Source organism: Stegostoma tigrinum, chromosome 11, assembly GCF_030684315.1.
Source record: "Stegostoma tigrinum isolate sSteTig4 chromosome 11, sSteTig4.hap1, whole genome shotgun sequence".
NCBI lineage: Eukaryota > Metazoa > Chordata > Chondrichthyes > Orectolobiformes > Stegostomatidae > Stegostoma > Stegostoma tigrinum.
Window position 1 is genome coordinate 9,263,221 of NC_081364.1, and position 27,980 is coordinate 9,291,200.

At 41.9% G+C, this 27,980-nt stretch overlaps 1 protein-coding gene across 1 annotated transcript in view; it reads right to left on the minus strand.

The window, feature by feature from the left end:
• Window positions 1–21,409: 21,409 nt before the first annotated feature.
• Window positions 21,410–27,980, minus strand: part of prkar2aa (protein kinase, cAMP-dependent, regulatory, type II, alpha A) — a 307,283-nt gene continuing 300,712 nt past the window's right edge. The window contains exon 17 of the mRNA XM_048547783.1: window positions 21,410–27,703. Within this exon, the coding sequence (XP_048403740.1) occupies window positions 27,570–27,703 (134 nt within the window). The 3' untranslated portion in view covers window positions 21,410–27,569. The remainder of the gene's footprint in view (window positions 27,704–27,980) is intronic.

Below are 27,980 nucleotides of genomic sequence, written 5' to 3' on the forward strand. Positions count from 1 at the left end.
ATAAACACTGTCATCCAACCCATCCCTCACCCCACACCTTAAAGGGTCTTGTTTGCAAGGGTTTGATCTCAGCAAAGAAAATTTATATTTCAGAACAAAAACAAAGTTGCTGGAATGAGGTGCGGGAAAAACCCAATGGTCTCAACGTGGGCTTTACCAGTTTCAAAATCTCCCCACCCCGGCCTCATCCCATGATCAACCTCCCTCTCATCCACTCCTCCTTGAACTGACATAACCTATCTGTCTTCTCTGCCACCTATCTGCTCCTCCCACCTCACTGACCAATCCCCACCACTGCCTACCTGCACTCACCATCACCATCCCACCCACCTTCCCTAGTCCCACCCCTCCTGTCTATTTCAGACCTCCCTTCCCCATCCCCCGTTTCTGAAGAAGGGTCCCGACTGAGAACATCAACTTTTCTGCTCCTTTGATGCTGCCTGGCCTGCTATGTTTCTCCAGCTCCAAACTGTGTTATATTAGCTCCTACCCTATTCTTTTACCCCTGTGTTTACTACAGCTAATCCCCCTAACAGGACATCAATCCGACCATATATCTATATCTATATATCAACCAATATCTAACCAGTACACCTTTGGACAGTGGAGGAAGCTGGAGCACTCGGAGGAAACGCACGCAGACACAGCAGGAATGTGCAAACTCTACACAGACAGTGTTCCAAGTGTGGAATCGAATCAGGGTCCCTGGCAATGTGAGGCAGCATGAATCATTGAGTCACTGTGTCACCCTTTTGCCCCACTATCACAAGCCAGGTCTTCTGCCATCTCATTCCCAACGACTAGAAGTGGCTTCCTACATCCCTCTGGCCACCTATTCTCCTTGAAGTCCCTCTTTCCTGTTTCTTTCATTACTGCTCTGAATACCTCCTTTTGTGGTTCTGTGTCAATTTCTGTCTGACGACACTCCTGCTAAATGTTTTCTTACCTTAAGGATGTTATATAAATGCAGATATTTCTACCGGATCATTCTTCCTTTGATACGCACGAGACAAAGTATGAATTGGTAATGAAACAAAATCAGAAATTGCTGGCAAATCTCAACAGGCATCATGCATGGGAAGAAAGCAGAGTTAATGCTTGCTGCCTGGTAACTGAGGAGCTCTGAGCTCTGATGAAGAGTTACTGGACTCGAAACGTTAACTCTGCTGCCAGAACAGCTAAGATCCACCAGAAATTTCTGCTTTGTTTTGAGCTCTCCAGCATCTGCAGTTCTTTGTTTTATTTTATCTAAAGTGGTTATAGAAGCATTTTCTTTTTAGTTTACTTTAGTTCCAGTCAATTACACACATAGCAGTTGAAGGACAGGGAATCTCATTCTAGAGGACCTGGTGGCACTAGTCTCATGGTGTACTGCACAGCTGTAAGTTGACCCTCGCTGGTCCTTCACCCATGGGACTAACCTTTACATGTTATTACAGATTGTAAATGTTGGTAATTGTTTGGCACCTGTCCTGGTGTGCTTATGAAAGATGGCATCATCCAAAACTTGATTGATGGCAAGCAAAGTGCATCTGTTTATAAATGTTAGACATGGTGACAACAGGACACATTAGCATGACTTTCTACACAGTTGTCTCACACTGCACTGTAATTTGATAGCATGTTACCGTACCTTCAGGAAAAGAAAACCCCATGGTGTTCATGGAAAACAGTGGGCTAAAAGCTTTTCCATTTATCAATAAAGTCAAACACTTCAAAATGTCAGAAGTCACACGACTCCAGGATATGTCCTGTCCCACCAGCAAGACCGACCCAGCAGGGGTGGCAGCACAGTGGGATACAAGCTGGTGGGTGTGTCTCTAGGAGTCCTCAATGTTGACTCTGGACCCTATAAAGTCTTATGGCTTCAGATTAAACATGGGCACGGAAAACTCCTTCTGATTACTATGTACCGTCCTCTCTCAGCTGATGAATCAGTACTCCTCAATGCTGACCAGCACTTAGAGGAAATGGCAAGGACACAAAATGTACTCTGGTTGGGGGATTTCAATGTCCACCACCAACAGTGGTTGGTCGAGCTGGTCGGGTCCTAAAGGATATAGCTGCTAGACTGGGTCTGCAGCAGGTGGTGAGGGAACCAACAAGAGGGAAAAACATACTTGACCTCATCCTTACCAATCTGCCAGCTGCAGTTGCATCTGTCCACGACAATATCGGTAAGAGTGACCACTGCACAGTCCTTGTGGAGACGAAGCCCTGCCTTCACACTGAGAATAACCTCCATCGTGTTATGTGGCACTATCACTGTGCTAAATAAGACAGATTTCATACAGATCTAGCAACTCAAGACTGAGCATCCAGCTGACACTGTGGGCCACTAAGAGCAGCAGAGTTGTACTCCAGGACTATATGTAACCTCAAGGCCCAACATATCCCCCACTTAACGATTAGAATCACGCTAGGGCAACAACCCTGGTTCAATGGAGAGGCAGGAGGGCATCTAGCAGCAGCACCAGGCATACCTGAAGATGAGGTATCAACCTGGTGAAGCCACCAAACAGGACTATTTGCACCCAAACAGAGAAAGCAGCAAGTGATAGACAGAGCTAAGCGATCCCACAACCAACAGATCTGCACATCCAACAACCTGCCACACCCGCTTGTGAATGGTGGACAATTAAACAACTCACTGGAGGAGGAGGCTCGACAAATATCCCCATCCTCAATGATGGAAGAGTCCAGCACATCAGTGCAAAAGATAAGGCTGAAACTTTCGCAGCAATCCTCTGTCAGAAGTGCTGAGTGGATGATCCATCTCTTCCTCCCCCAGTGGTCCCGAGCATTACAGATACTTGTCTTCTGCCAATTCAATTCACTCCAAGTGATACCAAGAAACAGTTGGAGACACTGGATTCTGCAAAGGCTACAGGGCCTGACAACATTCCAGCAATAGTACTGAAGACTTGTGCTCCAGAACTTGCCGCTCCCCTAGCCAAGCTGCTCCAGTACAGTTACAGCACTGGTATCTACTCGACAACGTGGAAAATTGCCCAGGTATGTCCTGCACATAAAAAGCAGGACAAATCCAACCCGGCCAATTACCACCCCATCAGTCTACTCTCAATCATCAGCAAAGTGATGGAAGGTGTCAACAACAGTACTATCAAGTAGCACCTGCTCAGTGACGCCCAGTTTGAATTCCGCCAGGGCCATTCAGCTCATGACCTCATTACAGCCTTGGCTCAAACATTGGTAAAAGAGCTGAATTCCAGAGGTGAGATGAGAGTGACAGCCCTTGATATCAGGGCTACATTCGACCGAGTGTGGCATCAAGGAGCCTTAGAAAAACTGGAATTAATGGGTATCGGGGGCAAACTCTCTAATGGCTGGAATTGTATCTGGCACATAAAAGATGTTGTGATTGTTAGAGGTCAATCATCTCAGCTCAAGGACATCTCTGCAGGAGTTCATCAGGGTAGTGTCTAGGCCCAACCACCTTCAGCTGCTTCATCAGTGATCTTTCCTCCATCATAAGGTCAGAAGTGGGAATGTTCGCTGATGATTGCACAATGTTCAGCTCCACTCGTGACTCCTCAGATACTGAAGCAGGCCGTGTTCAAATGTAACAAGATCTGGACAATATCCAGGCTTGGGCTGAAAAATGGCAAGTGACACTCACGCCACACACATGCCAGGCTATGACCATCTCCAATAAGAGACAATCTAACCGCCATCCCTTGACATTCAATCATGTCACCATCACTGAATCCCCCAATATCAACATCCTGGGTGTTGTCATTGACCAGAAACTCAACTGGACACACTACACAAACACGGTGCCTGCAACAGCAGGTCAGAGGCGAGGAATACTGCACTGAGTAACTCACCTCCTGACTCCCCACAGCCTGTCTACCATCTACAAGGCACGAGTCTGGAAATGATGGAATACTCTCCACTTACCTGGATGGGTGCAGCCCCAACAACACTGAAGAAGCTTGACACCATTCAGGACAAAGCAACCCACTTGATTGGCACTGCAATCCCCCCCCTTCATGATTGTATAAACCTCTATAAGGTCACCCCTCAGCCTCTGATGCTCCAGGAAAGAAAAGCCCCAGCAAATTTAGACTCTCCCTAATGCTGGAGCTGCACTCATCCAAACAAGTGAGAAGTATCCCAACACATTCCTGACTTGTGTCTTGTATATGATGGACAGACCTTGAGGAGTCAACTCACTGCAGGATTCCTGGCCTCTGACCTGCTGCTGTGGCCACATATTACAGGCTGGTTATGTTCATTTTGGTCTAGTGGTTGTGATCTTCGAGAAAAGGAGAGCAACAATGAATTGGGTGGTAAGTGCAAAGAGGATAGAAGCTGTTGAGGTCAGTGAAACTCTGTCTTCATAGAGGAAGCAGAGTGGAAAACAGCAACACCGGGAAGCTTTTGGCAATGATACTTGCTGCCAGCAAAATTGAAACAATTTACAAAGTCATTTGAAGGTGCTGCACTTGCCAATTTTATCCAGTTTTCTCCCCTGCTGCTTGCAAAATGTTGAGTCACACTAAGTCTACTTTGAAAGGTGCTGGTCATACTTTGGCAGTGGCTCTGATACATGCTTCACCATTCAGACTCTGCATTGAAAGGCACCACTTTTCCTCAGCACTGCAGGAAATCATGGATAGACCTGACTGTGCACACTTGCACTTGACCTTCAACTAGGATTACAACCTGTTTCCAGGCAGTTCTGGAGTTGGCAAGAATAAAACATGAAATCTAGACACTGCTGTGGGCAATTTTGGGAGAATGATTATTTGCATCTTAACATTTCTTCCCTTAGATTTCCTCAAGTTATTTTATTAATTAGCGAAACATTGGGGAACAGGCTATGAGAATCAGGGTTTGAGGGATGGAAAAGAGGAGGTGACTGAATCTCGTGTGAGCGGAAACAGGGAAGAGATTAGACAGGGGTCCAATAAGTCCTGAGTGCTAAGGTAGCGGGGCATGGGAGTTGTCAGAGACTTGCTGCAGTACAGGAGATGCCTTTCCGCCCACAGTAATCACACAGATTCTTCTAATGAGCATTCTCTATCATTCTCTCTCCTCCCTGACACCCTGCACATTCTTTCTTTTCAAATCACTGTGTAATTCCCCCTTGAATACCTCAACCAAACCTGCCCACACCACACTCTCAGGCAGCGTATTCCAGACGCTTGCATGAAAATATTTCTCCTCACATCCTTTTTGCTTCTTATACTAATTAATTTAAACTTGTGTGATCTCATTTGTGACCCTTTCAAGAGTGGGAACAGTTTCTCCCTGTTCGCTCCATCCAGGTCGACTTCCAAATTTTGAAAGCTTTTATCTGATCTTCCTTCAGCTTTCTCCAAAGGGAGCAGAATCAGACTGTCCTCAGAAAAACATACAACATCAGAGCAGGAGTCAGCCATCTGGCTCATTGAGCCTGATCTGCTATTCAATAAGATCATGGCTGATCTCGCCATGGGCTCAGCTCCACTTACCTGCCCACTCACCATAGCTGGTAAATCAGTTATTGTTCAAAAATCTATCTATCTTTGCCTTACAAACATTCAACAAGATAGCCTCAAATGCTTCACTGGGCAGGGATTTGCTCATATTTGCAACCATTTGGGTGAAGAAGTTCCTCCTTAACTCAATACTAAATCTGCTTCCTCTTATTATGAAGCTACACCCAGTAGTTTCACCAGCCAGTGGAAACAACCTCTCTGCTTCTATTTTAATTATTCCTTTTATGGCTTTATAAGATCCCCCATTATTCTTCTAAACTCCGATGAGTATAGTCCCAGCCTACTCAATTTCTCCTCAGTAGCCAATCCTCTTAACTCTGGAATTAACCTATTGAACCTCCTCTGCACTGTAGACAGTGCCAATACATCCTTTCTCAAATAAGGAGACCAAAACTGTGCACAGTACTCCAGGTGTGGTCTCATCAGCACCCTATACAGCTGCAGCATAACCTCCATCTTTTTAATATCCATCCCTCTAGCAATGAAGGAGAATATTCCATGTGCCTTCTGAAATTCCTTCCCCCATAATCATTCTCATATACCTCTTCTGCACTCACTTCTAGTGCCTTCACATCTTTCCCAAAGTGTAGTAACCAGAATTCCTCACAATATTCCAACTGAGACTGAACTAGTGTCTTACATAAATCAATCATGACCTGTTTGCTTTTGTACTCTATACCCCCATTTATGAAGTCTAGAAACTATGTTTATTCATAGATTTCTCTACCTGTATTAATAACTTATGTGATATACTGTTCCCACTCTTGAAAGGGTCACAAATGAGATCACACAAGTTTAAATTAATTAGTATAAGAAGCAAGAAGGATGTGAGGAGAAATATTTTCATGCAAGCGTCTGGAATGCGCTGCCTGAGAGTGTGGTGTGGGCAGGTTTGGTTGAGGTATTCAAGGGGGAATTACACAGTGATTTGAAAAGAAAGAATGTGCAGGGTCTCACGGAGGAGAGAGAATGATAGAGAATGCTCATTAGTTCTTCTGCCACTGCAGCGCATTAGAATTGTCTCCGAGATAATGGGAAGTGCAGATGCTGGAGAATCCGAGGTAACAAAGTGTGGAGCTGGATGAACACAGCAGGCCAAGCAGCATCTCAGGAACACCAAGTCCCCTCTCCACCTATATTCTCCCCTATCCCTCTTCGGTCCGCCTCCCCCTCTCTCCCTATTTATTCCAGAACCCTCTCCCCATCCCCCTCTCTGATGAAGGGTCTAGGCCCGAAACGTCAGCTTTTGTGCTCCTGAGATGCTGCTTGGCCTGCTGTGTTCATCCAGCTCCACACTTTATTATCTGAGAGTATTTACATTTAGTCAGAGGCAGCAAAAAGAAAGCATTGCAAAAACTTGTGCTGCCATAGGATTATTTTTGGCATTAAAAACTGTCAGAACTATGTTGATTGCAATTCAGTGTTGAAGGTATATTCGGAGGCAACAAGATAGCAAAGGTCACACTGATGTACTTAGTGTCCTTTCCTGGACTGGAATTAATTTCCAGTGGATTAAGTGGAGCCTCATTAGGCATGAAATGGTGACATCTTGTGGACATGAGTGCAAACTACATTAGTATGGGTACATTTTCAAGGCTAATGACGTGAGAAAAAAACAGAAGGATATGTTGATTGAGTGAGATGCAGCAGAGTAGGAGGAAGCTCGTGTGAAGCATAAACACTGGCCCGAGACAAATTTATCTGAAAGAATACACAGTACATGCACTCCATGAGTGAAAAATCCATGTACGTGCTCAGTCTGGAGACCACCCCTCTCCAAACAAAAATTCCCATTTTTCTCGTCATCATGCATCATATTTATATAGTTCTTTTGTGACTTGTTCATGAGCTGTGGGTATCACTGGCTAGGCCAGCATTTATTGTCCATTGCAAGGAGCATTACAGAGGGCAGTTAGGAGTCAATCACCTTACTGAGGGCCTGAAGTTACAGGTCACCTATATGAGGTAAGGATGGCAGATTTCCTTCCCTTTTGTGAAAAAAATGGGTTTTTAATGACAAATCGTAGGGGTCAAATAGAAGCCATTAGATTTCTTTGTTTTCCACTCCCCCACCTTTATCGAATTCAAATTTCACCACCTGCCATTGTGGGATTCAAACTGCTATCCCCAGAACATGACATTCATTTCTAGAGGGTTCGAATACAAGAGCAGGGGTGTACTACTCAGGCTCTGCTCAATCTGCTTTTGGAATATTGTGGGCCGTTTTGGGTCCCATAACTAAGGAAGGATGCACTGACATTCAAGGGAGCCTGGAGGAGGTTCACAAGATTGATCCCAGGGATGAAGGGCTTGTCATATGACGAGCGAATGATAACTCTGGGGTCTGTGCTCAATGAGTTTTAGAAGGATGATGGGGGGAGGAGTGCGTGAGGGTGTGGTGTGGGGGTCGTCGGAATCAGTTCGAAACTTACTGAATACTGAGAGGCCTAAGTAGAGTGGATGTGGAGAAGATGTTTTCCACTAGTAGGAAAGACTGGAGCTCGAGGACACAGCCTCAATGTGAAGGTATGACCCTTTAGAACTGAGATAAGGAGGAATTTTTAACCCAGAGGGTGGTGAGTCTGAGGAACTGATTGCTGCAAAAGGCTGGGGAGGTCAAATCATTCATTTTATTTAAGACAACGATAGATAGGTTCTTGATTAGTAAGGGGATCAAGGATTATGGGGAGAAGGCAGGAGAATGAGGTTGAGAAGCGTATCCACCATGATCAAGTAGGGGAGGGACAGACTCAATGGGCCAAATGGCTTAATTCTGCTCCTATGTCTTCTGGTCCTATGATTAGCCTGAGGTTCTAGATTCTTAGGTTTACTGCTATGCCACTGCGTCCCCTATGCACAGACAGCCTCACATGCAAAAGCAAGTAAATGGCTGATCTATTGTGGGCCAGAAGCCAGGAGTCTCCATGCTCACAGGCTTCAAAAGAAGTTGGGGGCAGGAGCAGGCAATTCAGACCCTCAAGATGCCCCGTCATTAAATATCATGATTGATCTTCAGCCTCAATACCTTTTTCTCACATTACACCAAAACCTTTTATATCTTTAATGACTTGAAACCTATCGAGCCTCAGAGCTGGGCAATGACAGCTGATTCAGAGGAAATACCACATCAGAGGAGTTCTGTCAACAGCTTGTCTTCTTCAATCTTCCAGCAGGGATAGTTCAATGGCAGATTTCTCTCCTGTTGAAGTTCAGGAACCCTGCTGCTGATTTATAATTGGAAGCAAGTTCCAACAGCTTGAATACGGGGAAAAGCAGCGGCAGGAGTCTGGAAAGAAATCAGGTGGGAGCAATGCTATGGAAATATCATGGTGACAGCGGAGAACAGCAACAGCTGAGGAGAAAGAAACGGCTGAAACAAGATACGTGGATACTGGCCAAAGGAAGACAAGAATTTTAATGGATAGTCTAGGAATATTGAACACGCTCGTCCATATGCTGTTATGATACTTTGGACTGTGCATAAATCAGCACAAAGTAGTTCAGAGTTAGCATGCTCACATTGAATAACAATTTCATGTTCACATTGAAGGTAATTCCTACTTTACAACAGGGACTACTCTCAAAAAAGACTTAATTGGCTGCGAGTCCTATTGAGATATTCAGAGGTCATGAAAAGTGTTATATAAACGCAAATCCATCTTTAAACTACAGATATATGTTACAGGCAGAACGAATAGCTTCATCAAAACAATGAAAACAGTCCATCTATTTTCCTGACGGAAAATAAACATTCAGGACAAATATTGAAACAGGATCAGTGACAACAGCACACGGAGTACAATGACTATTCCGAGATTCTGAAAGAAAGCGAACACACTTCCAGCCCACAGACACTGCCGGACCTGTGGAATCATTGAATCATACAACATGGAAATAGACCCTGCAAACCGACCAGTCCATGCTTACCGTGTTCCCAAACTAAACTAGTACAGCCATCCCACTTGGCCCATATCCGTCCAAACCTTTTCATTCATGTACTTATCCAAATATCTCTTAAATGTTGTAGCTGTACCTGTATCCATCACTTTCGCTGGCACTTCATTCCACGCACAAACTGCTCTGTGCAAAAAAAAGTTGGCCCCCGTGCCCTTTTTAAATTTTTCTCTCCTCACCTTAAAAATATGCCCCCTAGTTTTGAACTCCCCCACCCTAGGGTAAAGACTCTGGTCATTCACCTTATCAATGCCCCTAATGATTTATAAATCTCAATAAATCCAGCCCCCAAATTCCTGCATCCCTAGTCTTTTCAGTCTATTTTTATATCTCAAACTCTCCATTCCTGGTGACATCCTGGTAAATCTTTCCTGAACCCTCTCCAGATTAAGAATATTCTTCCTACAATAGGATTGTAGGATTGCCAGAAGAGGCTTCACCAACATTCTGCACAACCTCAATGTGACGTCCAAACTCCTACACTCAAAGTTCCGAGTGTTTTAGCATTTCATTTTATTCCAGTTCCACATTACTTCCCACCTATACTCTCCTCTCCACCTATCTTCTTTTCTCTCCATCTTTGGTCCGCCTCCCCCTCTCTCCCTATTTATTTCAGAACCCTCTCCCCATCCCCCTCTCTGATGAAGGGTCTAGGCCCGAAACGTCAGCTTTTGTGCTCCTGAGATGCTGCTTGGCCTGCTGTGTTCATCCAGCTTCACACTTTGTTATCTTGGATTCTCCAGCATCTGCAGTTCCCATTATCTCTGACCACATTACTTGGGCGACTCTTTATGTCCTCAGACAATACATACAGCTTTGCAATGTTCCCCACATCGTAAGGATACAGATATATATCTACAAAAAATCTAGATAGTATCTCAAGCTTGGGCATTAATTGGGGCAATGTGGACCAGGAATCTATCAGTCTAGATTACTATTACCTCTGCTTTATAGAATGTTACCATTGTAATGTGAGACATGCACAGCCAAATCGCACGCATTTATCTCCCATCATGTGAAAATGAGCAAATTCTTGACAAACACATGAATAGGATGGGAATAAGAAACAAAGAAACCAAGAAACCTACAGCACAGGAACAGGCCCTTCGGTCCTCCAAGCCTGCACCGATCAAGATCCTCTGTCTAACTAATAGAGGGATACAGTTCCTGGAAGGGTAGAGGGTTTTAGTTGTGACGAGCATCATGTCGGTCCAGGCTTGGAGGATCGATGGGCCTGTTCCTGTGCTGTAATGCTTTTTGTTCCTTTTGTTATGAAATGCTGTTGGTTTTGGGGGAAAGTTTGCAAAGTCTCCCTGCTCATCCAGTAGTATCATCTTGCTGGTTTTTTTTCCTCAAACAAAAAACAGGAATTGCTGGAGAAACTCAGGAGGTCTGGCAACATCTATGAGAGAAAATAAATGGTAATGTTTCAAGGATTCTGAGTAATCCAATATGGAGGACAGGAAAAGCTTGTAGTTGAGAGAGCGGTTCCTATTTTTGAGGTATTTTCCATTGTGGAGCTGATTTTCCTTGAATCCTAGGAGCAGTAATTATTGTTTTATAAGCTGTTGCATCGTTTTGGAACTTTGGGGGAAAAGGATTAAAGCAACAGCACCTTAAAAGGGAGGAAGAGAGAAAAAGGCAGTAACCTCATGAGAAGTGAAGCAAACTGACAAATAAACCTGCATTGCTACATAACCCAGATTAACTCCGCACAGCTGACTGTACCTGCTGTTTGAGTTCAAGTATCTCTGGACATTGGAGTTCTTGTAAGAAAAAAAAGTCAAACTCGTGGCTGACCTTGACAAAACCTGTGAGAAGGCCCACAGCAGGGTAACAGCTAAGTGGCTAGTTTTTAAAGTGTGACCATACTGTTTTTCTTCTGTAAATCTACAGTAATGTGTAGAATGAGTTCTTTTTTGTTTATATATTATTTTATTGAGGTTTGTCTCGATTAAACTTTAAAAATATGTAACATAGGTAAGAATTCAGTCTGGAGCAGTGTTTTTAGAGCAATAAGGCTCTTTTCTGGTACTGTAGATTGTTAAGATGCAAAGATGTCCTTTATTAGAGTGATGTGCTCTTCCCATGGATGTGGAAGGCTAGGGAGAGTTCTATGTTACTGATGACTATGTCTGCAGTATGTACTTTTAGTTGTGAATCCTATTGGATTACATGGATTAGTTGGAATGGCAGTTACAGGCAATGAGGAATTTACAGGATTTAGGGGGTGTGATGGATGGCAGTTGCAGGGAGAGAGACAAACCAAATATGCAGCCAGGTAGATGGGTGATCTCCAGGAAGGGTAGGAAAGGGAGGCAGGGAGTACAGGAGTATCGTGTGGCTATCCCTATCTCAAACAAGCATGCTGTTTTGGAAAACGTAGGTGGTGATAGATTCCCAGGGAAATGTAGCATCGACAGCCAGGTTTCTGATACCACAACTGGCTATAATATAATGAGGGGTATGTCAGGTTCCTAACAATCAATTGTGATAGGGGACTCTTTAGTCAGAGGCACAGACAGATGTTTCTGTGGCTGACAGCAAGACATCAGAATGGTGTGCTGCCTCCCTGGTGCCAGGATCAAGGATATTTTGGGGAGAGTACAGAATATTCTCAAAGGCGAGAGGGGCCAGCAGGAGGTCATCATACACATTGCAACTGATGACATAGGAAAAAGAAATTGTTGAAGTTCTGAGAAGAGAATATAAGAAGTTAGGCAGCAATTTAAAAAGGAGGTCCTCGAGGGTGGTTGTATCTGGATTAATCCTGATGCTACAAGCCTAGTGAGGGTTGGAATAGGAAGATAGTACAGACACGTGTGTGGCTGAGGAACTGGTGCAGAGGAAGGATTCACATTTTTGGAACATTGGCATCTTTTCTGGGGTGGAAGTAACTTGTGAAAAGGATGATTGCACCTGAATTGGAAGGGGACAAATATACTGGCAGGGAGATTTTCTACAGCTGCTCAGGAGGACTTAAACTAATCATCGTGGGGAGTTGGGGGGTGGGGGCATGGTATCGGGTTGTGGTGTTGGGACCCAGGGAGATAGTAGAAGAAGAGGTCAGTCTGATATTGGTGCAGTTGGGAAAAGGAGCAAATCAAAATCAGGGCAGGCAGGAACAAAGCAAAGAATGCGACTGGGCTGATGCATTGAAATAAATGCAGTTTAATGTAAGAGGCCTAACAGGTAAGGCAGATGTACACATGGCATGGTTGGGAACATGGCACTGGGATATCATAGTAATTACAGAAACATGGCACAGGGATGGACAGGACTGGCAGCTTAATGTTCCAAGGTACAGATGCTTAGGAAGGATAGAAAGGGGAGCAAGAGAGGATGGGAAGTGGAGTTTTTGATTAGGAACAACATTATGGCAGTACTTAGGCAAGATATTTCTGGGAATACATCCAGGCAAGTTATTTGGGTGGAACTGAGAAATAAAGAAAAAAGGGATGATCACCTTATTGGGAGGGTAGTATAAACTCTGCAACAGTCAATGGGAAATTGAGAAACAATTTTGTAAGGAGGTTTCAGTTAGAATAATTGGGTGGTTTTGGTGGGGATTTTAACTTTCCAAACATAGACCGGGACAGTTAAGGGCTTGGATGGAGAGGAATTTGTCAAGTGTGTACAAGAAAATCCTTCGATTCAGTATGTGGATGCACCCACTAGAGAAGGTGCAAAACCTGACCTACTCTTGGAAAATAAGGCAGGGCAGGTGATTGAGGTGTCACTTTGTGGCTGGTGATCATAATAATCAGTTAGTTTTAAAACAGTGATGGGAAAGGATAGGTGGGATCTAAAGGTTCTAACTCAAAGGAAGGCCAATTTTGGTGGTATTAGGCAAGAACATTCAAAAGTTGATGGGGGTGGAGGTTCTCAGGTAAAGGGATGGCTGAAAAATGGGAAGGCTTTAAAATTGATAATGACAAGAGTCCAGAAACAATATGTTCCTGTTAGGGTGAAGGGCAAGGCTGGTAGATATAGGGAATGCTGGATGACATGAGAAATTGAGGTTTTTGGTCAAGAGAAAGATGGAAGCATGTGTCAGGTATAGACAGAGATCGAGTGAATCCCTGGATGAGTAAAAAGGCAGTAGAAGTATACTTAAGAGGAAAATCAGGAGTGCAAAAAGGGACATGAGATATCTTTGGCAAATAGGGTTAAGGAGAATCCAAAGGATTCTACAAATACCTTAAAGACAAAAGAGTAACTAGGGAGAAAATACAGCCCCTTAAAGATCAGCAAGGCCAGCATTATGTGGAACTGCAGGAGATGAGGGAAGCTACGAAATGAGTATTTTGCATCAGTATTTATTGTGGAGAAGGATACGGAATGTAGAGAATTGGGGAAATAAACAGTGACAGCTTGAAAAATGTCTGGATTACAGAGGTGGTGGTGCTGGGCTTCTCAAAATCCATTAAAGTGGAGAAATCTATGGGACCAGATCAGATCTACCCTAGAACTCTGTGGGAAGCAATGGAAAAGATTGCTGAGGCCTTGCTGAGATATTTGTATCATTGATTGCCAAAGGTGAGGTGCTGAAAGGCTGGAGGTTGGCTAACATAGAACATAGAACATAGAACATTACAGCACAGTACAGGCCCTTCGGCCCTCGATGTTGTGCCGACCTGTCATACCGATCTCAAGCCCATCCAACCTACACTATTCCACGTACGTCCATATGCTTGTCCAATGACGACTTAAATGTACCCAAAGTTGGCAAATCTACTACCGTTGCAGGCAAAGCGTTCCATTCCCTTACTACTCTGAGTAAAGAAACTACCTCTGACATCTGTCCTATATCTTTCACCCCTCAATTTAAAGCTATGCCCCCTCGTGCTCGCCGTCACCATCCTAGGAAAAAGGCTCTCCCTATCCACCCTATCTAACCCTCTGATTATTTTATGTTTCAATTAAGTCACCTCTCAACCTTCTTCTCTCTAATGAAAACAGCCTCAAGTCCCTCAGCCTTTCCTCGTAAGACCTTCCCTCCATACCAGGCAACACCCTAGTAAATCTCCTCTGCACCCTTTCCAAAGCTTCCACATCCTTCTTATAATGCGGTGACCAGAACGGTACACAATACTCCAAGTGCGGCCGCACCAGAGTTTTGTACAGCTTCACCATAACCTCTTGGTTCTGGAACTCGATCCCTCTATTAATAAAAGCTAAAACACTGTACGCCTTCTTAACAGCCCTGTCAACCTGGGTGGCAACTTTCAAGGATCTGTGTACATGGACACCGAGATCTCTCTGCTCATCTACACTACCAAGAATCTTACCATTAGCCCTGTACTTTGCCTTCCGGTTACTCCTACCAAAGTGCATCACCTCACACTTGTCTGCATTGAACTCCATTTGCCACCTCTCAGCCCAGCTCTGCAGCTTATCTATGTCTCTCTGCAACCTACAGCATCCTTCGTCACTATCCACAACTCCACCGACCTTAGTGTCGTCTGCAAATTTACTAACCCATCCTTCTACGCCCTCATCCAGGTCATTGATAAAAATGACAAACAGTAGTGGACCCAACACTGACCCTTGCGGTACACCACTAGCAACTGGTCTCCAGGATGAACATTTCCCATCAACTACCACCCTCTGTCTTCTTTCAGCAAGCCAATTTCTGATCCAAATTGCTATATCTCCCACAATTCCATTCCTCCGCATTTTGTACAATAGCCTACTGTGGGGAACCTTATCGAACGCCTTGCTGAAATCCATTTACACCACATCAACCGGTTTACTCTCATCTACCTGTTTGGTCACCTTCTCAAAGAACTCAATAAGGTTTGTGAGGCATGACCTTCCCTTCACAAAAACCGTGCTGACTATCCCTAATCAATTTATTTTTTTCTGGATGATGATAAATCCTATCCCTTATAACCTTTTCCAACACTTTACCAACAACTCAGGTAAGGCTCACTGGTCTATAATTACCAGGGTTGTCTCTACTTGACTTATCTATCTTCACCCTCTGTAGGATTTCTAATACCTCTTCCTTGTGAGCCTCAATCCCACATAGTCTAGTAGCCTGTATCTCAGTATTCTCCTCGACAACATTGTTGTTTTCTAGAGTGAATATTGTTGAAAAATATTCATTTAGCGCTTCCCCTATCTCATCTGACTCCACACACAACTTACCACCACTATCCTTGATTGGGCCTAATCTTACTTTCATCATTCTTTTATTCCTTAAATACCTATAGAAAGCCTTAGGGTTTACCCTGATCCTATCCGCCAACAACTTCTCATGTCTCCTCCTGGCTCTTCTGAGCTCTCTCTTTAGGTCTTTCCTGGCTACCTCGTAGCCCTCAAGTGCCCTAACTGAGCCTTCACATCTCATCCTAACATAAGCCTTCTTCTTCCTCTTGGCCAGAGATTCCACCTCCTTCGTAAACCACAGCTCCCACACTCTACAGCTTCCTCCCTGCCTGACAGGTACATACTTATCTAGGACACATAGGAGCTTTTCCTTGAATAAGCTCCATATTTCTAATGTGCCCATCCCCTTCAGTTTCCTTCCCCATCCTATGCTCCCTGAATCTTGCCTAATCTCATTGTAATTGCCTTTCCCCCAGCTATAACTCTTGCCCAGTGGTATACACCTATCCCTTTCCATCACTAAAGTAAACATAACAGAATTATGATCGCTATCACCAAAGTGCTCACCTACTTCCAAATCTAACACCTGGCCAGGCTCATTACCCAGTACCAGATCTAATGTGGCTTCGCCCCTTGTTGACCTATCTACATACTGTGTAATGTGGTACCATTATCTAAGAAAGGTGAAAAGGAAAAGCCGGGAACTAAAGACTTGTGAGCCTGACATCAGTGGTGTTGGAGGCGTTTCTGAGGAATAGGACTTACATGTATTTGGAAAGGCAAGGTCTGAATAGGGACAGTCAACATAGCTTTGTGGGTGGGAAATCAAGTCTCACCAACTTGATTGTCACTTCTTCAAAAAATCTCAAAGGGGATTGATGAAAGCAGAGCTATAGATGTGATCTCTGTGGACTTCAGTAAAGCATTTGACAAGGCTCTTCATGGTAAACTATTTAGCAAAGTTAGATCGCATGGAATACAGGGAGAGCTAGATATTTGGATACAGGACAGGCTCAAAGAAAGAAGACAGAGGGTGGTGGAGAGTTGCTTTTCAGACTGGAGGCGTTTGACCAGCAATGTGCCACAAGGAATGGTGTTGGATTCATTGCTTTTCATCGTTTTTATAAATGATTTGGATGTGAACATGGAAGGTATGCTTAGTAAGTTTGCAGATGACACCAAAATTGGAGGTGTCACGGACAGTGAAGAAGGTGACCTCAGCGTACGATGGAATCTCAGTCAGATGGGCCAATAGGTCAAGAAGTGGCAGATGGCGTTTAATTCAGATAAATGTAGAAAACAAGTCAGAGCAGACTTGTACACTTAATGTTGAGGTCCTGGGTAGTGTTGTTGAATAAAGAGACCTTGGAGTGCAGGTTCAAAGTCCCCTAAAAGTGGACTCATGGGTTGACAGGAATGTGAAGGCAGAATTTGGTATGCTTGCCTTTATTGGTCAGTGTGTATAGGAGCTGTGACTGTACAGGATATTGGTTGGGTCACATTTGGAATACTGCATACAATTCTGGTTTCACTACTATAGGAAAGATGTTGTGAAACTTGAAATGACTCAGAAAAGATTTACAAGGATGTTGCCAGGATTGGAGGGTTTGAGCAAAGGGAAAGACCAAATAGGCCAAGATTATTTTCCCTGGAGCATCAGAGGCTTGAGGGGTGGCGTTATAGATGTTTATAAAATCACGAGGGACATGGATAGGGTAAATAGACAATATCTTTTCCCCGGGGTGGGTAAGTCCAAAACTAGAGGTAATAGGTTTAAGGTGGGAGGAGAAAGACTTAAAAGGGATCTAAGGAGAAACTTTTTCACACAGAGGGTGGTATGAGTTTGAGATGAACTGGCAGAGAAAGTGGTGGAAACTGGTACATTTACAACATTTAAAAGGCACCTGGGTAAGTATATGAATAGGAAGGGGTTACAGGGATATGAGCCAAATACTGGCAAACAGAACTAGATTAATTTAGGATATCTGGTCAGCAGGGATGAGTTGGACTGAAGGGTCTGTTTCTCTGCTCCACATCTCTATGATTCTCTAAAGTACAGTGATCCTTTAGCTCTCCAGCATCTGACGTTCATTGTTCTTTACTACTGTGTTTATTTTATTGTTTACCCAAGATCAGTTGGTGCTTGAATTAATATTTCTTTCAGAATACAGCATTTCTGACAGTGTAGCACTCTCTTAATAGTATTGATAATGCTTGTGAAGATTTTGTACTAAATGCTGAAGTGGCAACCCTTAACCTCTGACTCAAAGAATATTCCTGTTGCCCCTTCGGTGATCCAAAAACAACCTGGCAATGTTGGTAATATCTTTCTCCAATGTTAAATCAACATAATCTGAAGACATTCAATGGGCAGTGGCATCGTGGACAGGAAATTGGCTAATAGGCAAAAAATGACTCGTGTTGTATGGATATTTTTCAGACTCAAAGGTCAATATACAACAATGTTCCACAGGGGTTAGCATTAGGACAACTGTTCTAAAGAGAAGAAACCAGACTTCTCCAGTCTCCAAAATCCTTTTTGACATTATCCAGTAAACCTCTCTGTACCATCTCCAAGGCTTTGACACCCTTCCTAAAGTGCAGTGCCAAAATTGTTCACAAAACTCCAGGAAAGGTGCAGTCTTTTTTTAAAATTCATTCATGGGATATGGACATTGCTGGCTGACCAGCATTTATTTCCCATCCCTAGTGGCACTCAAGATGCCTTTATGCTAACTGGCATTACCAACATTGAATCCCACACTATCACCATCCTGGGGGTTACCATTGGCGAGAAACTCAACTGTACTCATCACAGATACACAGTTGTTGCGAAAGCACGTCAGAGGCTAAGAATACTGAAGTGAGTCACCTCCTGGCTCCGCAAAGCCTGTCCATTACCGCAAAGACTAGTCAAGTTTGTGAAGGAATACTCTCCACTTGCCCAGAGGGGTGCAGCTCTAGCAACACTCAAGCAGCTGGATAGCATCCAAGGCAATGCAGTTCACTTACTTGAATGTGGCACCACACTCACAAGCATCCACTATTCATCACTGACTCAGTAGCAGCAGTGTATGCAATCTACAAGATGCACTGTCGAAATACACCAATGATTCTTAGACAGCACCTTGCAAACACACAATCACTTCTTTCCAAAAAATAAGCCATCAAATGAATGGGAACTCCACCACCTACAAATACACCTCCTCCCCAAGCTATTCATCGTCCCGGGTTGGAAATATACTACAGTTCCTTCACTGTTGCTAGATTAAAATCCTGGAATTTCCTCCCTGAAGGCATTGAGAGTCTACTCATAGCAAGTCGACTGCAGCAGTTTAAGAAGGCAGCTCACCTTCTCAAGGCCAATTAGGGATAGGCAATAAATGCTGGCCCAGCCAGCAACACCCACATTCCATGGGGAAATATTTAAAAAAGTGGAGAGTTTGCCTCCTGATTCCCATTGACTTCAGTTTCGCTGGGGTGCCTGGATGCCACACTCAGTCAAATGTAATCTATCAAGGGCAGTCACTCTCACCTAATGTCTAGATTATGTTTGAACCAAGGCTGTAATGAGGTCAGGAGCTCAGTGGCCCTGGCAGAACCCAACTGGGCATCATTGAAAAGGTTATAGCTGAGCAGGTGCTGCTTGGTGGCACTGTTGGTAATACCTTCCATTGTTTCACTAATGCTCGAGTGTAGACTAATTGAATGGTACTTGGCCAGGTTGGATTTGCCCTACACTGTGTACAGAATATACCTTGGCAATTTTCCATATTCTCCACTCTAATTTCTTTCAAAATCCTCATATGTATCTCACCTGTCCCAATGCCTTGTCACTCTAAGGACCAACAGTCTATCTTCTTTCCTTTTAATGTTGAGCTCTTCTTGTAAAGTCTAGGTAGGTTTTCTTTCCTTGATAAAGATAGGTGCAAAGAACTTATTGCTCATCTTAACCATTCCCCTAGCTTCTGCCTTTTTGCTCCCTAATCAGCTCCACTCCTCCATTTACTATTGATTCCCTATAGAAGCCTTTGGGTTACCCCTCTATTTAGGCTGCCCCCGTATTTTCTCGTAATTTTTTTGCTTCTCTCATTTGATTTTTCACCACCTCTCCAAACCTTCAAAATTCATTTTGATTCTCAATTTTATTTTCTACCTGACACAACTCACATGCTTTCTCCTTTGTCCCCCTCTGAGCTGAGTTTATTTGTCCTACCTTTCCCATTTTAGAGTTTTTTTTATTATTCATTCACAACATGAAGGTATCATTGACCAGGCATCAGTTATTGCCCAGAAGCAATTCAGAGGAAGGGTCGCCTTTCCATCTGAGGGATTATACCCTGAGAATATAAGTATTTACCAATTATTTCTCAAATCTATATCTTCCCGAGATCTCCTTCAAACTTCAAAATTCTACTCCCCGTACCCAAATCCAGGCCATTTATCTAAGCAAACATCCCAATAATGGTTTCCAGGGAACCTCACAGGACATTTCTCATCATTCAGAAAAACATTCTTTTGCTCTCGGGTGTGTGGCCATCAGCCAATTGCATACCCCAGTTACCTTTAATAATATTTCCAATTCCATGTAGGTCTGACTCTACTCATTTCAAGGACATGAATAAAAAGGGGGATGTGTAATATATGCTGGCCTTGCAAACAAACATCTCATCCCCATCAGAAATAAAGAAGCAAAACCAGAGATTAATAAAGTGTCAACTACTTGTCAAACTATTTGAGCTATTTGATGGAGTAATGGAAAGGTAGACTTGGTTCAGAAGATATCCTATGGACTTGAAACAACAGCTGAACGACTGAAAATACTTCCCCTCTAACTTCCAACTACTAAGCATTGGTCTGCAATCATAATGGTCCACTCTTCATGGACTGAAGTATCTCAATGTATGATTATTCATTATTCCTTGTACTTTATAGCTTCACAGCTATAATTTGCCAGAAAATAATGAATTTACAGTATTGGTTTTGCAACATCAACAGAGCGTTTGGGAACTGGGAACAGCAGAATCAACATTCTGACTTCATGCCCAGTGATATTTAAGGATTGAGAAATAATCAGGAGAAATAGAAAATCATCATAGAATCCCCTCGAGTCTGCACTAACCCTCCAAACAAGGGTGAATTAGAAACAAAGCAAGTACAAATGGGAAATAAAGAGGAAGTTAGATTGAGGTAAAGGGACAAAATTGTTTAAAGTAAAAACCTATTGAAATCTTTTTATAATTTCATTCATATGAAATTGAGCAACCTGACTTGGTTTGCCTTTGGATCAGAAACTTGCTGCCTCCTTAATCAACAATATCATCCTGAACTGGTCATAATCAGCAGTCATAATTTCCTGAGTATTAATGTGCAAATGGCATGCCAAAGATACCAATTGTACAAAATTAGCACATTCACACATTAATGTATCATTGACAAGCTATTATTTTCCAGAAAGATCCAAGTTTTATATGACAATTATCATTACCTATTTGCAAAGGAGAAATGATTTTAAAATGAGTGACAGCTTTTATTTAAAGACAAAATACTGGAGAAACTCAGCAGGTCTAGCAACATGTGTGGAGACAGAAGCAGGGTCAACATTTCAAGCCCAATATGACTCTTCTTCACAGCAGCTTGTTCTGATGAAGATTCACTGGACTTGTAATGTCTTTTTTTGTTTCGCTCTGCATAAATGCTGCCAGATTAGCTGAATTTCCTCAACATTCTGCGGTTGCATCAGCTTTTTAATTGAAACAACAGTCATGACTTGAGATTCAAAAGCCAATTTTCCTCTCAGTAAAACAAAGCCTCTGAAATAAGAACACAGCATGTTTAGAATTTCATTTTTATTTTTAATTGATTAATCTTAATACTGCAAAGACAACTTCCCAAAAAAGATACGTTCAGGTGGGGAGGGGGCTCCAGAAGAAAATGAAGTCATTGTTGTGACTGTAATCATTTCTTGGCTAAGAGATGGATACTTCAAGCAGAAAGTCAAGAACCTTTCTTCAGGCCTGCAGGTCCCTGTAAGACTTGTTGGACATCATGAACATGGATACTTTAAATCCAACAGACATACAACAGAACTGTATCAAAGTCAACATGCAAAATAAGATAGTTTTGGTGCAAGTAGAATTTAAATCCCCTGACAGAAGTCAGCTGATCACCAAACCAGACCTACTCTTTTCCAAAAGGTATTAACATAGTAAACAACATTTGAAAAATATATCAATTGTGGGTCAGAAATTATATTGACCACACCAATTTAGATCACTTTATATTAAGTGGGAATTACTCAGGCCACACAGTTTGCATTTCTAAACAGCAATCATTTTTCACTTCTTTGGGAAAGGCTGACTGTGATTTTGCACCTCAAAAAATACAGCAAAGTGATTGATACAACATTCAGAATATGACACCCATTCCTGCTTACTTGAATCATCAGGATGGGTTGTGCAAGCAATGCAGCAGAGGCAGTATTCCACTGATGGTGCATTTCTTTTTTAAGTGATTTATCCCCTTGATCCATACAGGGCATGCCACTGTGCACGAATCATTTAAATACAAAACATATACAAGAGTGTTGTACCTCCCTAAAACAGAGGGCAATACTTCTCAATAACAACATTCATAGCATAGTGATGCATAACCCTTATTAAAACACTTGCTTCGCATCATAATGTTTCAAATTTCTTCCCTTTACATAGTGTGGACACATGCTAAAACTCTGCAGCAGCCACAAAATTATGAAATTACAACAGGACAAGTGGACAGATTGGAATTACAAAAAAATTCATTTTTAAAAAAAAAGTCATCTTCTCAGGGCTGCAGTTTGTAGGTTTATCACAGCATGATATACTCTTTTATGCCCCGTTTAAAATTAAAAAAAGTAAATACAAGATAAAAAGCAATATTCAAAATGTGCAACCCAGAGTCTGAAATGATTCAGTGCAGGCCTTCCATTGGGACTATTCCACTGGAGTGCCCCTCCAGAGGCTGTATGAATTGATGTGTTTCAGATCAGAAATGACATATATGAATAGAGGGAACAGGCTTTAGGGCCAGAATGGCCTATGTCTGTGCTCCAAAAGTGCACTACTTTGGATCAGTAACAGTTTATGTATGCATTTGTTTTTCAGTCTAAGTAAAACACAAAAGCTCCTCTGTAATCAGTCAAGTCTAATAATTAAAATTCCACTGGTGAAATGAAACTGCTAATTTTTTCTTTACATGTAGAATGAGATCTTGGTATAAAACACTGAAATTGACCAGAAATTCTTTTTATGCCTTTCCCACTAAAGAAACATGTCTCTCTAGAAAATCTTTAATAATTCAAGAATGGTAACAAAACAGTAAAGTCACAAAGGCCAATGGTAAAGGCAGCAGCCATAAAACACAGCAGCAAAGCCCATGGTTCAACAAGTCTCAGGAAAACCAATTTGAATGCTTCAGATTACGTTAGGTGGTTTTAAAAATATTTTAATCAGACAGACTTGCTCTTCTGATGTGATTTATTCAACCTTAGGGCATTTTCACAAACAATGCCTTTCAAGTTGAATATTAAGGTAATGCAGGCACATCTTAAAATATGGTTTAAAATGACTAAGCTTTCAAAAAATATTGATCAGGGCAAGTCAATAATGCTGCCTAAATAGACAGATAATTCTGAGATAGTAGGAACTGCAGATGCTGGAGAATCTGAGATAACAATGTGTAGAGCTGGATGAACACAGCCGGCCAAACAGCATCAGAGGAGCAGGAAGGCTAATGTTTCGGACCTAGACCCTTCTTCAGAAGGGTTACATGGACAGAGATGAGATTGAGGAGTGATTAGTTGAGTTCTATAGGGAACAATGTTAGTATTGCTACACTTGCTGACCTGGTCCTGACAAGTGAGGAAAGAAAATGACATTTACTGATACAAAACTGGGTGAAAACAAATCAAGCATTTTGGCCAAAAAAAAAGTATAAGCACAAAAGTGGACAACTTTGAAAGATGGTCAACTTTGAAAAATAATGAATAAATGTATTTTGGTAAATAAGGACAGGAAAAAGAAATACAAACTAACTGGTAGTGAAGCAGAACAGAGGGACTCCAGTATGAGGGTAGACGCATACCTGCTTTTTACTCCATATTTACTATTTTGAACTGCTTTCTCCACTCATTTCTGCAGCTTCATGACAACATCGCAGGCCTTGGCCACCAGACCAAATGACTGCTTACACGATTCAAAATATACTGGGTATTCCCAGTTAAATTAGAAAAGCCCTTATTTGATGCACGAGGAATTGCGCTCTAGGGGCAACACTGGTTCTTAATGTTGCAAGTACTTGAGTGCAGTTTGTTTGCTCTGTTCTGTACTTGGATTTATTCTTAGTGAGACAAGTAGATTTGCTGCCACTGGGTTAGGGAGTGTAAATTAAAAAGGAAACATATGATTTCCATCTAATTTGTTGTTGCTGTTGAGCATCAATAATTACTGTCAAGGTGCATGTGGACAACTGGGTAATGATAAAACTGGACTTTGCCGGGATGGGTGCCATAGGCCATCAGGCTACAAGTTCACTGTCCGAGCTTCCTTAGACGAAGTACAGTAGTCATTGTAGTATCTTTGAAAATGTGGCAAGGGTCAGAACATGAAAATATGACAAAGTGGGACAGGCAGCAAGTTTAGAAGGCAGCCCTCAGGATGTTTGAAAGATCACGTCTGAAGGGTTTCATGTTAAAAAAAATAAGACTTGAAGCCAATGAGAAACTAGGATCTATTGCAAAGGTCAATTGACCTTTGAAAGTTTCTTCAAAATAGCCTGCTTTTCTTCCTCTAGTTGAGTACTGTTGGAACATCTGTTATAATATCAACAGGTGCTAATAAATTCTAATGGGATAGCCCTTTCAATGCAAGACACATTGCTCACCATCAACAGAACTGGCAGCATCTCTGTTCTCTTTGAGGTCAGAATGCCAAGCTGAATGTTAATTTTGTATCACATGAAGTAGTGAAAAATCACAGAAAAGCAGCCTTGGGACCATGCAAACGAGCTTGAATTAAAGTAAAACACAAAATTCTCAACAAAGAGCCCGCATACTTTGGTGGATGAAAATGCTGTTTTCAATAAAATACCAAAACCCAAGTAATCCAAAGAAGAACAGTGATCAAACATTGAGTGGATGGAACAAGCAGAGAATGAAATGTTAAGTACTGTAGTGTTCTCTGGCAGTACATTAATGGTCAAGAGGGCAAAATGCTACAGTCACATGCATCGGGCATTTGCCACCTGCACACACACAAACAGACACAATGCATATTATTGCCCCAAATTTTATTCAAGAAACTTATTCACAAGTTAGTTGGAGTGCTTCAACAGCTGTTCTACATTTAGTCGGTCTTTAATTTATTCCTTCGGGGGTGGGGGGAGGTCCAATCTTACTAACAGGCTATGGCCTTAAAAAAAAACGTCAATGCTGGAACTGACCATGTCATACCTACGCTGTCTTGAGGAATAATGATATCTTCAAATCACCAACATCACAATGAACTGCCAGTGTCAGAAATCTCCTGGTGCAGCATGTATGACATGCCATTTTATAGAAAAACCCAAAACTGCTAAGGTGACCTTGCATTATCCATCTCATCCAGCACTTCACAATCAGGCCTGACCAGCATATCATGTCCTGTGTCTGCTCCATATTGGTCACATTGTCAGACCCCAGTTAAGTTCATTTGAAAATACAGTAGGTGTATATCTAAGTGAAATGATGAGAATACAAACTTGCACAAAAGTGAAAATGAATTACTAAAGCAAGCTCTTTCAAAACTAAATAGACTTTTAATTTTCATTCATGTTCCCCTGCCTGCTTTCTCCTGCTCTTTATCTGAAGATACCAACTCCTTGACAGGATCCCACAGGACCATAACCTTGAGGCAATTCATCATGCACCATTCTCAGCAATCAATGCTAACAGGAGGCATGACTCTGTCAAGCACATGAAAATCCAATGCTTAGCTAGTTGGCAACGAAGTGAGAACAATAGCCGGCTCACCTCCATCTAACCCAGGGTTTCTGGGCTCTTGCTAATGATACCTCCAGCAGCAAGCAGGTGCAGATGAATTGATTCAACACAGAATAGACAGTTATACCCAGAAACAGGGTGTCAAGTGCTTACTATGCAATTAGGATTACAAGAAACAAAAGAGTTTGGTAAATTTTCACAGCAGTTTCTTGCTTTTTTACCAATATTTCTGAGTCTATCAGAACTGTGCTCTGTTTAGAAAAACATGGCAATATTTCAGATTTATTGCAGGGTGAACAGGTTTGTCGATGAAATATACACAACATAAAAAGTTACTTGAAATCATTTTTCTAAACTTTAGATCTAGAAACTTCTGCAATTGAAGTTTAAATAAATCATGTGATCCTGAATATAATAGTGGCTACAATCACTCTACTGTAGTTTGTTAAACCACATTAATTTAAAAAAATTCCATTAACAGCAATAACCATTTTCATGATTCAATTACTGCAGGTACTCCTGTCCTGTGGCACAGAGCTGTTAATGGATCTGGTCGCGCAATAAATCCTCAACAGCTTTTCCTAATTACAGCTCATCATGCCATGGCTTTTAAATATCAGACTGAGTTCTATGTTAGAAATATGCCATCTCAATGCTAGCCTCAACTAGTCTGCTCAACATTTCCCTGAAGGGTGCGTATAGATCAAGGAGTGGCTTGTGCTACAGAAAAAGAAAGACAGGGAAAGTAATTGGGCAGAGATGATTCCTGCATCATAGAATCATGCCAATTCCAGAAAATCTGTCTGGTGAACTGAATCTCTTTCCCCCTGACATATACATACAGGAAGCATTGTACAAGGGGAAAGAAAAAGACAACTCAAATATTAATAACAAAGTAGAAGTAAAAGACCAAAAGCACACATTTTGTCATCTTGTAGAAATTGTCTAATAGTGCAAACTGCAAGCTGTGGCAGTCACAAGCGACATGCACAAGGTATATCAGGTGACCACTGTGCTTGAGAAGGCCCTTTCATTTAAAAAAAAAACACAATTCAACCCGAGCCAGCTGAAAAACCTCAATAAAAAAGTGTGGGTCGGTGGCTGGTGGGATGAGAAGAGTTACAGCAAATGGCAGTGTGTATTACCCTGGCGAGGTTTCACAAAAAAAAGCACAGACAGGAATAGCACTGCTTTTCGAACACATCAGTGTTATTAACCACATTGGAGCAACAAACTAGAGACTTGCTTTTCCAGTTGTGTTGTTCTAATTCTGCAAATTGACAATTTTGCCACTTTGTTGATCTTGAAATAATCCAGAGGATCTGATGATCTTCAGACTTTGGACCTGAACCATGCTGAATTCCCATGGTGGATGCACATGTTGCATTTTAGAAACCCCTTGATTTAAAAAAACAGCTATTGTGGTCTACGATTAACACAATTCAGGAATCTTTAAAGGTTTATATGAAATATTAAAACCTATCCCAGATACTTTTCAATGTAAAACTCAGTGGTGAAACCACAGAAGCAATCAAAGCTTTACAACATTTTTTTTGGAGATTTTTTTGGCAAGAACTGGTCACCTATTTAAATAAGTAACAAAGAAACACTGAATGTCATCAATATCATCTTATCAAAAGTTACATTTAGTATTTGTCTTTGTTGTTCATTTTGATAATTCATAAACCAACATTTTGTTTGGTGTTGAAAGAAAAATTAAGAAACAGAATAAATGCTTTTAAACTCAAGAAGGCAGATAACAAAACAGAAACAAACATATGCCACTTATTTTCCCATCCCTGTATGGCCAGTAATGTATTTCTGCATTACATGGTGTCTACCCCATGGGATGCAAAGAGCCAGAAAATGCTACTTTGCCCATATACTGCGTTTTTTTTTTCAGTGGGGAGTTTTATTTGTGTGTGGACAATTTTTACTTTGTTTTCATCAATGTGAGAAGGCACTGAATGACAATGTGCCTATATACCAGGATTCTCCAAGTCCAAACTGGTGCCAAACAAGGAGACAAGTTGTTCTTCATAATTCACTATATTTCTCTTCATGATGTCCATGCAAGGGCCTAACAATCTTTCAAATGCTTGAATATCCATCACTGAAAAGAGAAGACAGAAGAAATTGTTTTAAAAAACTTGATAACCTCACTGTTTTGAGCTAACAAAATATCTTATGCATGAGTTTGCTTGAACAAACACAAACCAGAGAAGACACAAGGGGATAAACTGTCAAAGCAAGATTCCACACCAGTATATTGCCTTTCTCTTGAGCTCACTAGAGCTCCTTGAAGTGAAACATTACAATAACTTGCTTTCTTAAATGTCATGTTTACTTCATTGTATGCAATTGATGTCACAGTAACATAAATCATGGTC